Genomic DNA, 16,544 nt, shown 5'->3' on the forward strand with positions numbered 1-16,544 from the left:
AGGTACTCACTATCCATAAAGTGATTAGTGAATTTTGAGAAATTCAAGTTTATTTTCCCTGTCATGCCCCACCTTTATGACACTGGAGCTTCAATCCCACCCCCATAATCTGACCCTTCTCGTACTACAACATCACCTGCACTATCTGCCTATTGATTCATTAAGTTTGATTTGGACATGGTATGCTGTACATCTTAGAAATGCCCTTCAAACACACCTACTAGTGGACCTTGACTGCAAGCAGGTAATTCTTCATGTTAGGACATACAGTAATCTGAGACTATTTAGACTTCCTCTGGTAATCCTTCGGATAGCTATGCCTCTAGCCACATGTTTGGTGGTTTTGACAAATGTTGCAAAGTTTGATTACAACAATTCACTTGTCAGCTTGTGTTCAGTATGTTTACCATGGTTTTTACAACACTATTTTGATTATACTCAGAAAACATTAGCATGTTGTTGTTCTTTTACTTGTTTTATTATTGTAGCAACATCTATAATACATAGTTGTCTTGAACAATGCTGTATATAGTACTTGGTAGCCATTAATGATCATGCAGTTGGTGCAATACATGGAGGTGTAAGAGACCTTCAACAAAAGCACAGTTGGTTCCTAATAATTAATATAGGTTAATTTCATGAGAAACATTGGCTCCTTCCTTACAATAGGTAAAATAAATTTTATATTCTGGACTATGGTAGAATAGCAGAGGACTCATGAAAAGGTGATATATACCTACCTCTTAAGCAGGGGGCTCCCTACTTAAAGTGATTTACAGAGTGGCCATAGTGAGTGATACAATATAGTTCCAGGCTGGCCTACAGGAAAAGGTGTGACAATTCATTGATGCTATTTGGTGTTATAGCATGATCCAACACCTTGAAGAAGTCCATCTTCAGTATACACATCCAGAGGAACTCATTGGCCATCCTCTCCCTATGCAGATCCTCACCTCATTCACGCTGACCGCTCTCAAATAAGAAGACACCAATATTCCGATATCACAATGGCTAATCCCTCTTCTTGAGGGCAAGAAGGAAAATGTTCAAGTTGGGTCTAGTTCTCGCAAGCAGAAAGGTAATAACACTGGCATTGCAAATACAGATAAAGCTTATAAATTTGCATTGTTTGTTTGTTTCATTTCCTTTACATGCTTTTCATGAGTCACTACATATACATGACTCTCACTTGCTATGAATTTGCTTTCTTACACTTATTACTTCATGTTTTCATGGATTTTATAGCTTCTAATTGTATGATACTACTCAGGAATTGATACACATATGTTTCTGCCTTGTCATGGTGCATACAACACATCAATGACACGTGAATATTGAGATGCAACTCTTATTCAACAGTAAAAATTTTCAGTGCAATGTAATTACCAAGTTAGGTAGTATAATATCACATGGTGTCACTGTAATGGTGGTGGTGGTCGGACGCCAAACTGAAAGTGTTAGTGTTTGGAACTAACTGATTGAATACTTCTTGGTGTGTACTTGCTCTCATTTCTTCTCTGCTACTTTCATTCAATCTGGTATTTTCTCAAGGGTCTATCATAGTCCCTTTGAAAATGCAGGATGATCAACAGGCAGTAACAGGCAGTGACATGCACCACCAATCTTGGTGTGTCTTTGTGTTTTTCAATTGATTTTGACTGAATTCTATAATTTATTATTAGGATCAGCCTTTTCCATGACCATGCACAGATCATGGATAGTGATGTTTTTCCTGGTGGGTCATCATCTTTCCCAGACCCTGAGCCTCCATATTGAGTACCCAACTTCATATAGGATCCTATGAGAAGGAAAGGGTAACTCTTCAACCTAGCATAGACTATCTGGTGTCAACTCCATTATTAGATGCCTTAGGTATTTGCATGTATGATGTCCTCAGATTTTTATGTGTAGGACTCAGGGCTGCCAGAGCCCACTTACAGGTAACATGGTGGCTGGCCACCTCAAGAACAAGTACAATCATTATGTCACTATACGAGAGTTAGACGAACTTACCAAATATTGTGCCGACAAAAATGTCTATGGTAGACCAGAAGAGGTCAAGCTTCCTGCACCTGGTGTCCCCATATTCCAGATGATCACATCTCCCTGTGTTGGCATAACCTGTACTATATCAACAGACTGCTACTATGCTGTCTGCGACCTGGATACCATAAAATGATATGCCAGACTGATCCACAAACATACACCAGTTAATGCAAGGTACCAGCAGGTTTCTGTGTAAAAACTCTTCAATTCAGTTAGGTGATCATACTTCATTATGGAACCAATCACTTTGGCTCCCACTGTCATATCCCGTATTCCGGACCTACATCCGACAATGTTCCCATGCCTCATCTGGACCTCCAGACCCCCTGTCCATGTCCTTTATCTGTCAAGATGCCTGTACACCCGGATCCCTGTACCTTTGCATATCCACACATCCAGATCTGAAACCCGGACACTCAATCTGATATCCACTTGCCAGGATCTCCGGATCCGACCTATGCTTCATATCTGAACCCAAACCTTAAATCAGTGCTCATCCTCTTATGGTAATCACCTGTTTCCGGATATCCAGACATCCAGATCCGACCCGCGTCTATCTTCTGTGCCTTTTCCCTTTGTATATTCCTTCTCGAGTTAGTCTATACTCATTTTCCGTACCTCATTTCATTTTCGCCTTTATTTTCCTATGTTCTCATTTCCATCTTCATTTACTATTTTCCGATAGACTAGTGTTTGACTTTTCTATACACTCTGTCCACAGCCTTGCCTAGCTTCGGACTGCGCTGACTGATTCTCCATTATGTCCTCCATTGTATATAAACTGTTACGGCACACTAATTCTCTTCGCTTCTCCTTTGTTACCGGACAATGGTACTTAAACACAGCTGTTGATGAACGACCAATTACTTTCCAGACCCTTACTCATATCATCGCCAAGCTGACTTTCCATGCTAGTAACCATCACTATGTTTAGCCAATCATCTCTTATCAAAGCGGGCTGTCCGCACCATGGTTACTATCTCTTATCTCTTATCTCTTATCGTCTACCAAGTGGGCTGTCCGCCTTCTATCTTGATACGCATTTACAAGCTCCGCTTGAACTCTCGCTATATAGATATGTAGCGTACCACATGTAGTTCTTCACTTTAATCTACTGGGTTCTACCTGGAACTAGTCCTTTAGCAAGGTCTCCAACCTTGCTATCTAAGAACCACTATTCTAAGGAAGTCGCCAATACTTGCCTTAGCCAGAAACCTCTGACCTCTCATTCGAGAGAAGAACCATGTCTGTCTCGCCGAATCTCAGTCCACTCGGACTAAGACAGCTCGACATACCCCAGTCGTAACATAAACCCTGTAGAAACTCCTGTATTTCCTTAGTCTGAATATTACACATATTAGTCCTCGCACTAGATCTCACACTAAGTCCTCATACTAGTTCTAGTCCTCCGACTTAGTCAATATCCATCTCAGGCCTAGGGATTCCTCCCTAGGCCGGAGCTCGCTCCGCTCCTCTGCTCCTCTGATCCTACACTCCTCCAAGTTTCTGGAAGTTCCTCCAGACCTATTCTGCTTCGGACTTTGTCCCTGCAGCCTTTCCTCTGTATCCATTCTACTCAGGATTCATCCTGAGTAAGTAGCCATTACACATATCTGTACCAGGATGAAACCTCATAGTAATTTCTGGAAGTTCCTCCGGAACTTTCCCGCACCCCTCCAGAACTTTCTCGCACTCATCTGGATCTGGACAGTTCTTCCGGACTTTCCCACGCTCCTTCGGAAGTCCTACGGACTTCCTTGGACTTCCTCTGGATGTCATCTGCAATTAAGGGCACATACTCAGGTAAGGGGCGCAGCGCACGAGCTGAAGCCAAGCCCTTCAGAATCAGTGCTACCCTTTGTGCACGGTCTGAACACCCACTAACAACCTCGGAACTCTTCTCATGCACAATTTCCATCCATCTCTTGATGTACCTGTGATACCAGAAATTTTGACCTCTGAAGAGCAAAGGCCCTTGCTCAAAGTCATGTCATAGGATTTTTTCATGGTCGATGTTTGAAGGTCAAAGCAGTGGAAAAACTGAAGGGAAAGCACCACAACACTGGATATCACAGTCTTTTCCAGGCTATAAGCAAACTGGTAGTGAATCACTTTCATGTGGCTGGCACCATCCTAGATGACAATCCAAAGAAGCTCACTATAGCAAAAATACTGTTGGATGGCAGCAATGTCACTTGCTAGTCATCAGTAACTCTTTTTCATTCATAATATTGATCTTTGACCACCACCTGTTGACAGTAAACACTGGCATCCAATTTCCTCATCTAAGCAATTATCGAACTTCATTCTGGACAGGGCATTGAGTCCAAGTTCTCATTCAATCTTAATGTCTCCCAAACTAAGGTCTTGAACATTTTCATCTAGGGCATGACATCCTCTGACATGAGCATCAATAACCAAAATATCAAAAAGTTCCATGAGTTCATATGGTCCCAGTTTTCATGGAGGTCAATCATGGGCTAATGTTTTACAATGCTTTATCTGGTAATGTGCACTTTGACATGACAAAAACTTCTATGAGGCAAATGATCTGTCCCCAGATCTTGCAAAATTGAAATATTTTGTAAATGGCACTGTACTTGTTCATATGTCATGGTATCAGAAGAATAGCAACTTTGGAGAAATAGAGTGAGTCCCTCTTGTAACTTTGTGAGCATAGCTCATTCCTTTCTCCATTGTCTATTTAAGGCGAGCACTTTCATAATGAGGTCTTAGCTATGGGACGTTCTAACACATTCAACATGCTGTTTTAATACTAGCAATGTTCTTCATCCTTGGCCTTGAACCAGCAAAGAGAGCCAAAGGTCTATTTTGACCCAGAGTTCCAGTGACTATCTGTTGGAGTGGAGAGAATGTATCTCAATGTATTTTGCCAGGGTATCCAAACTCTCATTCAACAAGTGAAGGACAAGTATCTTCTGCTTATGAACAGACATACTATATTTGATGGTATGCCAAACAATCTGAATGACAATATGATGAACACCATCTGGGGACATTCCTTTGTCAAGGACAAGCAGTTTAATTCCATTAAACTTTTACTGTTTGGTTCATTCCACTCCATCCATGTCACAACTGCAGATTAATGATGCTTTTGCATGACACTGGATAATGATTCTTGTCTATCACACCCAGCAAATTATACAGTCAAGGCCCTTGATCATGTAGGTGTTCCATTTTAATTTAGCAACAATTGATATACTGACTGTACTATTAGGTTATTAAAAATGTTGGGCCATGAAACTTCTGTGCAGCAATGTCAGATCATACAGGAAATACAACAAAGGCTCAGAGGTTACTCTGTGAGTATTACCCCTACATAATCAACCTTCAAGATGTGTGTCATCTCCTTAATCTGGCTGTGAAGGATATCTGCTTTTTGCCTGAATTTGAGGATGTAAGTGGGTATTGTTTTTATTGAGGTTTACTTACAGTTTTCATTTTCATTTCCTCTAGGTCTTCTAACATGTCCAGATGATATTGGCCTGTATGAGTTGCTCGAGCTACATGATGAAGCATTATAATCACAAACAAGCTAGTCTTGGAGTCTCTTATAGGCTAGAAGTAATTGGTGACACTTATTTTTCATTGGACAGCACTATCAATACAATGTAGATTGCTAGCATTTCAGGCTGTTGTTGAAGATACTGATCTTGGAATTAACATGGCAGTGAGTATTATCTTTGTTATAGTAGTCTACTTGACATAATGATAATCTTTTTTCTTATGAGTCTCTTAATGATCTTTTCATCTCAGGAGTTGCAAGGTTGAACTTTAAACTGGAACTCTCCAAGCTTCTTGCTATTATTGGATCTTGGGCCAAAGCCCAAGATGTCTGGAGGGCATATACTCATAATACATCTCATCCTGATCAATTAGCAAAGCAAGAACAACATTGTTACATGTACATCAAAACCTCCCCCTGATATATTGAAGTGAGCAGCTCTTGGAATTCAAAACATTTTGCAGCAGGGATATGGTGATGTTTATGACATAGCCAAATATACTAAACCAAAAGCTGAGATGCAATGTCAAAACCCCACACTCACACACTCACACATCTGACTCCTGCAGAACCACTTGCTCATATTCAGAATCAGCTCAAGGCTTATTTCTATGCTGAGGATCCATTCAATCACAAGACATGCTCTAATAAGACCCTGCATGATTACTAGTAAGCACTGTTGAAGTTAGGAGATGAACTTGCTGATATACTTCCAGTGAGCATATATGTTTCCATCATTTTGTATTTCTAACTATATCTGCCAGATTATCACAATCAAAATGTTCTCTGCAGCTCCTGTATCTAGGGCAGATGAACAGACAATGTCTATCATCATATGGCTGAACTCTCCTTACCATATTAATCAAAATCTTGGAATACTTCAAGATCATATTAAAATTTGACAATGGTATCATTATAAGCCTGAGGGACATGTTTCTAACTAGCACAACAACTTCAAATCACACTCATAATGTACAGATTAAAAAAACCCACCAAAAAACTGCTTGTTCAATGGCAGGACATAAATGAAACTATTTTCTGCAAGCATACCTCTTCAGATATCCCACTCCCTGGACACAACATCATTGCTTATTTTGTCATCATCGTTAGAGGCACTTCCTGATGCAAAATCCTAGAACATATGGCCATTGTCTAAACAGATGTGTTCAACTCTAAAGGGAATTGCTACTAGAATGACTGTGGATATGTGTGACCTGAGAGTGCGCTAAGCACGGGAAAACAGTGGACAAGGAATGCACGAGGTGTGAGAATGTATCCGAGGCTATCTGAAGCGCAGGAACACGCGGCTGAAGGTGCGAAAAGCGCAGGAAAGTGCAGACAAGGTATAGGAAATATCAAGGAACGAGGTTTAGAGAGTGAGGGCAAAGGTATATTGTGAGGTAAGGAAAGTCTAGATATAGAGAGGTATAAGGAACCCAATAGGGGCTAAAAAGCGCACACTACAAGGGACTACTTCGAAGGTAAACCTATAGGAAGAGGTATCCAGTACGAGGAAAGTGTCATAAGTAGTCCTGAGTAATAGTCAACTTATACTGTCTAGACTCTCACTCAGAGAAGAAAGGGATAGGAAATATAGGAAATATGTAAGAACATGTAATAAGGCTGCAACACATTTGACAAGCCTCGAGGTAAGAAAATTCACATACCAATGGGGTTTGGATAGACTATGGCTAGACAAGAGACCTTCCTAATGCATTTCTGAGGTATCCAAAGCGTGGGAATACGTGTCTGATGCGGCTGATGTGTGGGAAAGTGCGGATGTGCAAAGCATGGGAAAAACAGGTTCAGTTTCAGACAAGATTATTTGCAGGATAATGAATGTGTGAGGACAGGAAACTCATAGTGTTCTATGCTCCTTGACATAAGTATCAAAATGGCCTATTTGCTGCCCAGCGCAGGTCCGAGCATCACAGTGCTAATTAGCTGGCTTGCAAATTTATGCAAATTTACATATGTTAATTTGACCTCATGAATGTCCTCTGCAAATTAGCAGTATTAATCTGGCCTCAAACCAGATTTTGTGTCAGAGAAAGATAAAGATAGCACACTCACGCAGCTTTTGTGCAACATCAGCAAAACCCCAAAAATAACATAGTGCCCTAGCCAAGTACAGCCACCTGTGGTAACTTACAGCATCCACAGTGATATGTAGCAACTGACTAAAATCTAATATTAGCGCTTAATTATATTACAGCAGGTTACAGTGCGCACTTACAGACAAGTCTTAGTGGTCCGGTAATATAGTGGCCTGTAGCATGATACAGTGGTCACAGAGCATGAATTTTTTTTCAAAAGAAAACTGGTATGGACAAGGTAATACATAGACCTAATATTACTATGCCGCTGCATTCGACTTGGAGATAGTATGATAAAAATCCTTGTTGATGTACTTGTTGAGCAAAAATGATTGAGCAAACTTAGAGCTGTTTTGTGGCGTCAGATGAGTATCAGCGACAGGACCAAAGCAGGGAATAATGTGAGCAAAGGAGCGAAGTTGATCTAGGGGAAGGATGTCCCCAAAAGGCATTGCTCCTGTATGTGTAGCACATTTTAGAACATGCATCTGCGTAGTGCAGTCCAATACCATTCCGCGTTGCTGAGGTACTATGTTGAGACATTGGACATAAGTAAGGAAACGTGCAGCCCATGGGAGAGTTCTGCCTGGTGGTGAGACTGGTAACATAATGAGGTGAACCTCAACAACAATATGTCCTAGATTTGTACCTCAGAACAAATAACACTGAAGAACATATTAAGTTATCTTTAAGCCTGCTAGTGGGCCATTGTTCTGTGCCATCAACAGTAAATATAGCAGCATTGTAGCAGCCATGCTTCCAATTGGCATCTGGCGGAGACACATTAACCGTCAGAGCAGGAAGAAGGGCTGACCTGCTGTGGTGTGGTGTCTGCTGCACACATACTTTAAACCAAATATTAAGATGCTTGAATGGAAGATTCGTGGTTGGTGATGCTTGATGTTGTCCTGTCAACTTGTGGAGGTTTTGAACAGTCTGACCCTCCCATTGAATGTAATTGGTGAGTGCTGCTTGCAAGTTGGGCAAACAGAACTTCTCAGCAACATCATCGATAGCTTGGCATTGTAACGAGGGATCAAAATTGAGATGTATGGCAGTGGAGCCAATGACAAACGTGCGGAGTGGTCTGGGCGCTGTGGTGGACAACAAGGCAAGTTGTGCCTTCTTGAAGAAATTCGATACAACACATCCTGTCCCCCAGAAATCACTAATGGCAGCCTGGATATCACCTGCTTCATCGGTGTTCTCATCGTCATTGATCCCATCATCCGAACCATCTCTATATCCAGCAGTGGCAGTGTGTGTCTGAGACTGCGATTGCTCAGCAATAGACGTCGCAAGATGAAGATGTTGACATTTTTTGATGTGATCCAGATATCGACATATCTGGGGATCATAGTTCTGGTTATTTGTTGACTCTGCTCTTGATAGATACTCAGCACAACACTTTGCATCAATTCGAGCTTTGGAATGTACCAGTTGTCAAGGATGTTTTTGCTCTTGGCACCCCAATGCCCACCGTGCACAATAACTTCATGTTTGTGGTCATAAAATGTCTTGAGAGTGTCAAGGATCTTCTGACATTGCTTTTCATCGATGGTTACTGCTTGAGATAAGTAACGGAAGTCCATTAGCACACAGACAGCTATGACAACACCCGGAGGTGCAGCATTCGCGATGACAGCAACAAGGTAACACCGTATGTCCCGCTGCGCTCTTCTGGTGACTTGCTTGAGCGTTGAGATACCCTGTTTGAAATGTCAGAATGTCACAAGCGGTTGCAAGACAGAAAACCAAAATTTGAGCTCCTCCACACTAACAATTTTAATACACCACTGTACATCGTGATCATAGGATTCGCAATGCCAATGGTGCAAGGCCTCTGGAGTCAGAAACAAATTTGGATCTGTGAATGGTCAGTCACACCAGAACGGATCAGCAACACCGCTGAGGCAGTTGGGCTCACATGCAGTGAAGAAGGCTTCAACATTTAGAGGGTCAACTATAGATTTGATGCTCTTGAGTTGTGTAAGGGTGGTTTTGGCTGTGTGTGGGGGGTGTTGGAAGGCGTCACCGAATTGCTTATATGAAGCCATGGTGAGGTCTCTCCTCGAACACAGGCAAGCATGGCCACCTCGGGTGTATCCACGATATATGAAGCCAGGGGAGTGAAACAATATCTAAGGTTTCTGACTGGGTCTGACATCATACATCCAATGTGTGCAGCCTGCTTGAGTGGCTCGAGGATAATGTCAAGACACTGATGGATTAGGCGAGCTTCTAGAACAAACACCTTGCATACATTTGACTGGATGCAAAAATTCAGTGATGGGAAGCAGGGCTGTGAGAAGAAAAGTGTGTGATGATGCCTTGTTTTGAACTGCCATCTTGATGTTGGCAAGACTGATGAGGAGGGGGTGAGCGATGTGTCTGCCGGTCATGTTTGTGATATTGGTCTTATCAGAGGAAAGTATTACACCAAGCAATGTAGACTCCTCTGGAAGCTTGGACTGCGATAGAGCAATAGAAGTTAGACAAGTAATCACACTAAACACTAAGGTATGAACTCACATTGTCCAGGCTGCTTTGCCAGTCATCCATTTGCTGTATATTCATACTGTACGCTCCGCTGTGGTACATATGCATTCAGATATGAGGTCAATACCCTTGGCAAATCTCGAATTATTGAAGAGGGATTCAATACAGTCCAGCGGATCACACCAATACAGGTGCACAGGTAGTTTCATTGGATGATTGGTGGAAATAACATGATATTGCCACTTGGGACCAGAGGGTAGAAGCTTAGCACGACTCCATAGCTCTTTTGCTGTGTGAAAGAAGAGCGGTAAGGCTTTGATCTGTCAAGGACTTAATTTCCAAGCTGATTCAGAGTCAGTGGAGGAAAACATACCAGTTCTAACCCTAGGAAGTGATCTATGGCTGCCATACTCAATGCTGAGGACAGTAGAAAACTAGCGAGCTCCCAGTCCTGAAAGGATGCAAATAGATAATACAAGTTATTGTTGTGATAATGTGCATATACATCATCATTGAACCACTCCAGGAAAGTCAGGCCCCATCCATGTATCCTTGCAGCACCTTCATATCGCATAGAATGCCCCCCTGCAGCTCCACAACCCAGTGTCTCTCTATTGGGAATCGGAAGATCATTTTCCATGTCCACTTCTTCATCATGGTAGACCATATCATCCCCATCTGAGTTAGGGCCCGGGTTCCATGCTGGTGGCAGATCTAAGTCCATTGAGAAGCCATGAGGACTTTGAGTTCCGAGTCTGCCACTGGCAGAATGAGCAGAAGACTGAGAGTGTGATGATGATCAATTGGATTCAAAAGATGCATGCCGGTTCAATGAGTTGAGTATTTCTGCTGCAGTTGTGAACTCCACGGTAGTACATTGTCGGCATGATACAAGGGGCTGGCTTAGGTGACGTGTAATACCCAAGGCATCCTTGAACTTCTTTAGACAGTTCGGGCAGTTGGGCATTATGCTAGCTAGTGTCTATCTAGCAACAGCATGTACCAACACTTCTAATATCACCCGCTCTTTACTTTACTTTTTAATCTTTATCCCATGAAAAACATATGACTCGGAGCAGCATGATGAATGAATATCATAGTAATTGTACTGTATGGTATGGTGGATGCAACATGGACAACAGTTGGCAATGAAGATACTAGTACAAGTAAAGTAGTACTACTCAGGCTAGTACTAGTGCTATATCATTGTCAGTAGTACTATGGTGAGATGCAATGAACAAATGTCAGTGCAAAACAAAGATCACTCAGGCTCAAAAATCCTACTAGCGAGACAACGACTTAGCACAAACATTCAGGATCAATCACAGATACTAGTAGAACTCACCTTGCCATTCATCTTCCTCTTCTTCTGCTTCTTCTTCAAGCTGCCAGTGGCATTCTTTGTCTCCTCCGAGTCTTTTGAGACCTTTGGCTTCTTCAAGTCACATTCAGTGGAACCGCTGGCAAGAGGAGCACTCAGAGTGATGATCTGAGCTGACTTGCCAGAGACTTCTGTGCCAGTATGAACAGTAGCCTGAGTAGCACTCAGAGTGATGGTCTGAGCTGACTCGGCGGAGACTTCTGTGCCAGTGCCAGCAGTATCCTGAGTAGCACTCTTATGCTTGTTGTTATATTTGTAGTTGAACCAATCAACGTAATGAAAGTAGGCAGTGTTGCAAATGGTGGAGGACATCTGCATAGCAGCAGCAGACCAGTTAAGCAGTAGTTCGGATTTGGAATTATGGGCCTTGTCTATCATGCTCTTCTCAAGCCCAAACCCCTCCATAATGGTAATCATCTCAGCCTTGAGGTTTTCAGCACTTGTGTTGAGTAAGCGATCTACATTTGTCATATCCACATCAGGAATGAGAGTCTGTAGGTTTGGATCATAAGCTGAATAACACATAAAAAGTGTTAAGAACGTGCTCAAGGGTCGTATCTGAAGGGCTTGGCTTCAGCTTGTGCGCTGCGCCCCTTACCCAAGTATGTGCCCCTAACTTCTGAGGGCTAATGGACGACATCCGGAGTCCAGAGTCCGATGCGCGGGAATTCTGGTGGACATTTGGAAATAAGCAATAAGACTAATCTGGAAAAAGTCCGAACTAGAAAGGAAACAGCGGAGGACTACCTAAGGTAGAGGCAGAGGTGGTAAGTCAATAGGAGTCGATCCTAAGACTGTCGGAGACAACGAGAAGAGACTTCAAGTTGGATGGAGGAGGGAATGAGCAGAATCTAAGATAATATTCAAACTGAGGAAATACAGAGACTTTACAGGGTTTATATACTATGAAGGACATAATGGAGACTCAGTCAGTGCAGTGTGAGGCTATGCGAGGCTATGCACAGAGCATGTGGAACACCTAACACTAGTCTATCGGAACTTAGTAAAATGAAGACAGAAATAAATAAGGGACAGAAAATAAAGCATACTAACTGATAAGGGAAATACTAAAGGGAAAAGGCATGGAAGATAGAAGCTAACCGGACCCAGAAGTCCGGAAGTCTGGAGATGATTGCGTGATTGGTCCGGGTCTGGAATGCGGGATATGACACTACTGATAGTTCATCTTAGCCATGAACTCAACTAGTATCAGAGGTATGTCAATGTTTTTGATGTGACACTTGCATCCTCCCTGGTCTGCAAAGTGTGTCTTTTGATATTGGTGTCAAGGGGTATTGAAGGATATAGGTTCTGCCTCATCCATACTAGAGTTTGAGGTCAGGTTCATCCATGGTGACCTGGTTGCATTGACAAAGGACAACAGCTTTGTTTTGGCAAAGCTTGGTGGTGATATTTTGGTGCAGCTCTCGTGGCTTCAAGCGCCAGTCACTGCAGTGTAGATGAACCGACAGGATTCGGGAAGTGTGGCAATATATATGACCACATTTGTGTCGTGTTGCAGTATGTTTCCACTGTTCTTGTAAATATATGGCAGCATGGTCGTTATGCCCCTTTTCCATGTGACTGTTGGTGAATTTTCGTGAACCTGCGAGCCAATTTTTGGAGTTACTAAGTTGAAAGAGTCGATGTCAGTGAGATTGAACAAGGCTGGCGAGGGAGACAATGGGTAATCTTGAAATGAGAGGGGATGGTTGGGTGGTGAATTCATCATGACACATATGTCGCATGTGGTGACTGGTGAAGATGGACATGTAGTCCGTTGTAGAGATACAACAATTTTTGCTGGACACTCCATGAAGTAAGTAACCAGCAATATAAAAAAAGTGTTGTGGTCGTGCACAGCCTAGTCTGCAATACTTCAAGACAAGTGCGTTCGACCCAAGGGGTTTGCTGTATGGTATTAGAATAATTAGTTATAACAAAAGGAAGATAGTCCGAAGGTATAATTACAAGTCTGATGTCAAAAACGTCGGGTCCGATGTTTTTGGGTTTTGGGTTAGTGGGTTTGCCTCAGGTTGCATCAGGTTAGCGTCGGGAATATAGCGAATGGTGGGTTACTGTTAGATGTTTTGGATAAAGAAAGGATGATATTGCAGAATTCAGCTAAGAACTACTAAATATTGAATGACCTCCTCCTATTCAGAGGTAGAAAGGTAAAGTAAATAGGTAGGAGGTATGCGAAATATATAGTGTCTATGTAGAATTTTGGAGCACTATAGGCAAAAGTAGTAGCACTGATTTTCGGGTCCGATGTCCTATGTAATAAGACACAATGTACTGCGGACATGTAATAACATGTTCTACGATGTTAGCAATGTGAAAATGAATAACTGTGCACCTAGTGGGGATAGATACAACAGGACAGGACATAGGGAGGACAAGTGCACGGGAAAACATCGGGTCCAATGCGCAGGAAACATTGGGTTCATTGGATTAGCATTGGATTAGCAGATTAGCATCAGGTTTAGCGGATGAGTGTCGGATAACATTGGGAAGTGATTCATGTGCAATGGGCATTTGACATGCATTGGAAAATGGCTGAATACGAGCCTAGTGCGATGTAGCACTTGAGCTTGCGCTGAGCTCGTATCCAGTTATTTCCCGATACACATCCAATGCCCATCACTTCCTGATGAAACCCAATACTAACCTGCACAACCCGACACTTTGACTAGCAGACCCGATGTTTTGGCCACAGCAGCCGACCCAAAATCCTGCACACTTGTTCTATCCGTGTCCCGTCCCATCTTGCTAGCCCCACTAGGTGTGTAGTTGATTATTTCGCACATTACTCACATCGTAGCCAGCACTATTACATGTTTTCCCATCATCCGCAGTGCCTCGTGTTAGTTTACATGTACTTTGGACCTGAAATCTTTGGTCGCTACTTTTGCCTATAGGGTTCCGGATTTCTATGTACTTACATATATATTGGACTGACTATGAGTATTTTCATCATCTAAGTAGGAGGGAGCCGTTTCCAGATACTTAGTGGTCAAACCCGATATTTCAGCAGAGATTAAGCATTGGGTGGGATTAATGAGGGCATCATCAAATGAGACATGATAAGAAGGCCCTGCCATGTTTTTAACATTTGAAGGAACCTGTCTGTGTTACAGTAACATGACATGAGTCCCCCGCCAGCAGACAGCCCTCTGCCACCGCACGGCTATAGACGATACTGGAGTCTCACCAGCTCCATGACGATCATGACGATAGATGATGATAGATGATAAGCGGCAACTGCCGGCTTAGATAAGCGGTCTGGACCGCACATGACGACACATGACGACATAGGTCTAGAAGACCTATTTATGTTATCAAGATAGAAGGCAAGCCTCGCGCTGCCTCGAGGATGATAGAAGGCAAGCCTCGTGCTGCCGCATGTACTGATAGAAGGGCACCGCATGGACCCTATCTACGATAGAAGCCCGCCTCATGGACGCTATCTCTGACTCATGTAGATAAGCAGATTAGAACCCAGCTTTAGGCTGAGCTTAGATACGAAGAGTAGCCTTATATAAGGTCGAAGATTACAAGTAGACGTTCCTTACTTTAATCTTACTAGGTTTACCCTTGAACTCCTTGTCCCACTAAAGCTACCTGCTCGACATCGACTCGTACCTTCAGTGACGCCTCTCACTGTCTGTAAACCGCTATCATCTCAGCGTAACCCCTCATTAACCACCACGAGCTACGTTCGAGTACGCAACCTTTGCTTGTCTGTAAAGGCCGACGACTCTCAGCACTCGGTACCACTGTCATGGTTGTCGCTGTTAGATTATCCTAGTCACACACGACCGTTTGTCGTAACAGTCTGCCAGAGTTTGAAGGACCAGCAGCATTCTCAATGTTCTCAATGTCACCTTAGTTTTGGACTGCCCTGGATGACAGGACATGCCACCATTTTGGAGGAGGCCTGCTCAATCTAGTGTTTTCAAGTTTTTTTTTGTTTCTGAGCTGCCCACAAATGGTGTTTGTTCATGGTATTTTTTCACATAGCCTTTTCTCTTCTGCAGGATTTTGTCTCTTAAATTCTGTCTATCATTTTGCTGCTTATAGGCCATGACCTTTGGATCTAGCCCTGCCAGATTGGGATGACAAAGGCTTTGCTTAGACATTGTATGTCAATGAGGAATTACCCAGTTAAGATACAGCTGTCTGTGAAGAGGGTATGGACAACTCTCAGAGTTGCATTCAAGAATGGGAAAGGAATGTATTTGAATATGACTAGCTGGAAATTATGAGCTAGATGTCTGCAAGGATGTAAGTCAAATGCAAGAGTTTGATGGGATGACTAGGAATGTATAAATGGAGGTAAATCAAATGCAGATGTTCGAAAGTCTGAAAGCAAGCACTGGTTGTGTATAACAATTGTCAATATGAGAAGGATGTATGAGATGATGTAAGTCAAACACAAGTGTTTGATAATGCATTTGATCAAAATGTGGACCAAGAACTTGAACTTTCAGCCACAATTGGAAAGTACTAGCCACACTGCCACAGGCAATGTTGATGTAGACTGAATTTTGTATGCTCATCTAGTGTTCGTGCTTTTGAACTAGCATATGCAAATCATTGTGAATTGTTCTTGTCTAGTGTAATTAAATGGTTATGCATTGTTAACGAGTAGTTCTATGTCTTTTATGTTTTAAATGATTGTGTTGTGCAAGTGTTATGATACAATATATACCATTTGGAGATGATTTGATACACTGATCAGTGCTAGCATTGGGAATGAAAAGTCACACAAATTTTGACCTTAGGAGTGCTTAGAATATTGGTTCTGACAGATATCTAGCTAAAATGACATTATCCAAGGCTGATTTGCCAGACTACTGATTCACAAGTGAAGGATATGTTATCTAGCATGACAATCCACCACAAGACATTACATTGTTTTAAAGTCCCGCCATACTGCAATAGAGTTTTCATGGCACCAAGTAAAGCTCCCTTGCATGTATATGGCGGACTT

At 42.4% G+C, this 16,544-nt stretch overlaps 2 protein-coding genes across 2 annotated transcripts; one reads left to right on the plus strand and one right to left on the minus strand.

Annotated features, from left to right (window-relative positions):
* Nucleotides 1-1,574: 1,574 nt before the first annotated feature.
* F5147DRAFT_652934 (uncharacterized protein) lies at nucleotides 1,575-2,179 on the plus strand (the record flags this gene model as incomplete). Its single annotated transcript, XM_041433708.1, has 4 exons — nucleotides 1,575-1,627; nucleotides 1,683-1,735; nucleotides 1,795-1,872; nucleotides 1,941-2,179. The coding sequence occupies 4 exons, from the start codon at nucleotides 1,575-1,577 to the stop codon at nucleotides 2,177-2,179; spliced, it is 423 nt and encodes a 140-aa protein (XP_041292732.1).
* Nucleotides 2,180-8,345: 6,166 nt separating this feature from the next.
* F5147DRAFT_652936 (uncharacterized protein) lies at nucleotides 8,346-12,073 on the minus strand (the record flags this gene model as incomplete). The annotated part of the gene is made up of 11 exons (XM_041433709.1): nucleotides 8,346-8,381; nucleotides 8,515-8,940; nucleotides 8,985-9,377; nucleotides 9,450-9,535; nucleotides 9,596-9,673; nucleotides 9,932-10,139; nucleotides 10,201-10,258; nucleotides 10,351-10,487; nucleotides 10,541-10,618; nucleotides 10,673-10,948; nucleotides 11,513-12,073. The coding sequence occupies 11 exons, from the start codon at nucleotides 12,071-12,073 to the stop codon at nucleotides 8,346-8,348; spliced, it is 2,337 nt and encodes a 778-aa protein (XP_041292733.1).
* Nucleotides 12,074-16,544: the final 4,471 nt, after the last annotated feature.

This window comes from Suillus discolor (assembly GCF_016758755.1).
Source record: "Suillus discolor strain FC423 chromosome Unknown F5147scaffold_28, whole genome shotgun sequence".
Lineage (NCBI taxonomy): Eukaryota > Fungi > Basidiomycota > Agaricomycetes > Boletales > Suillaceae > Suillus > Suillus discolor.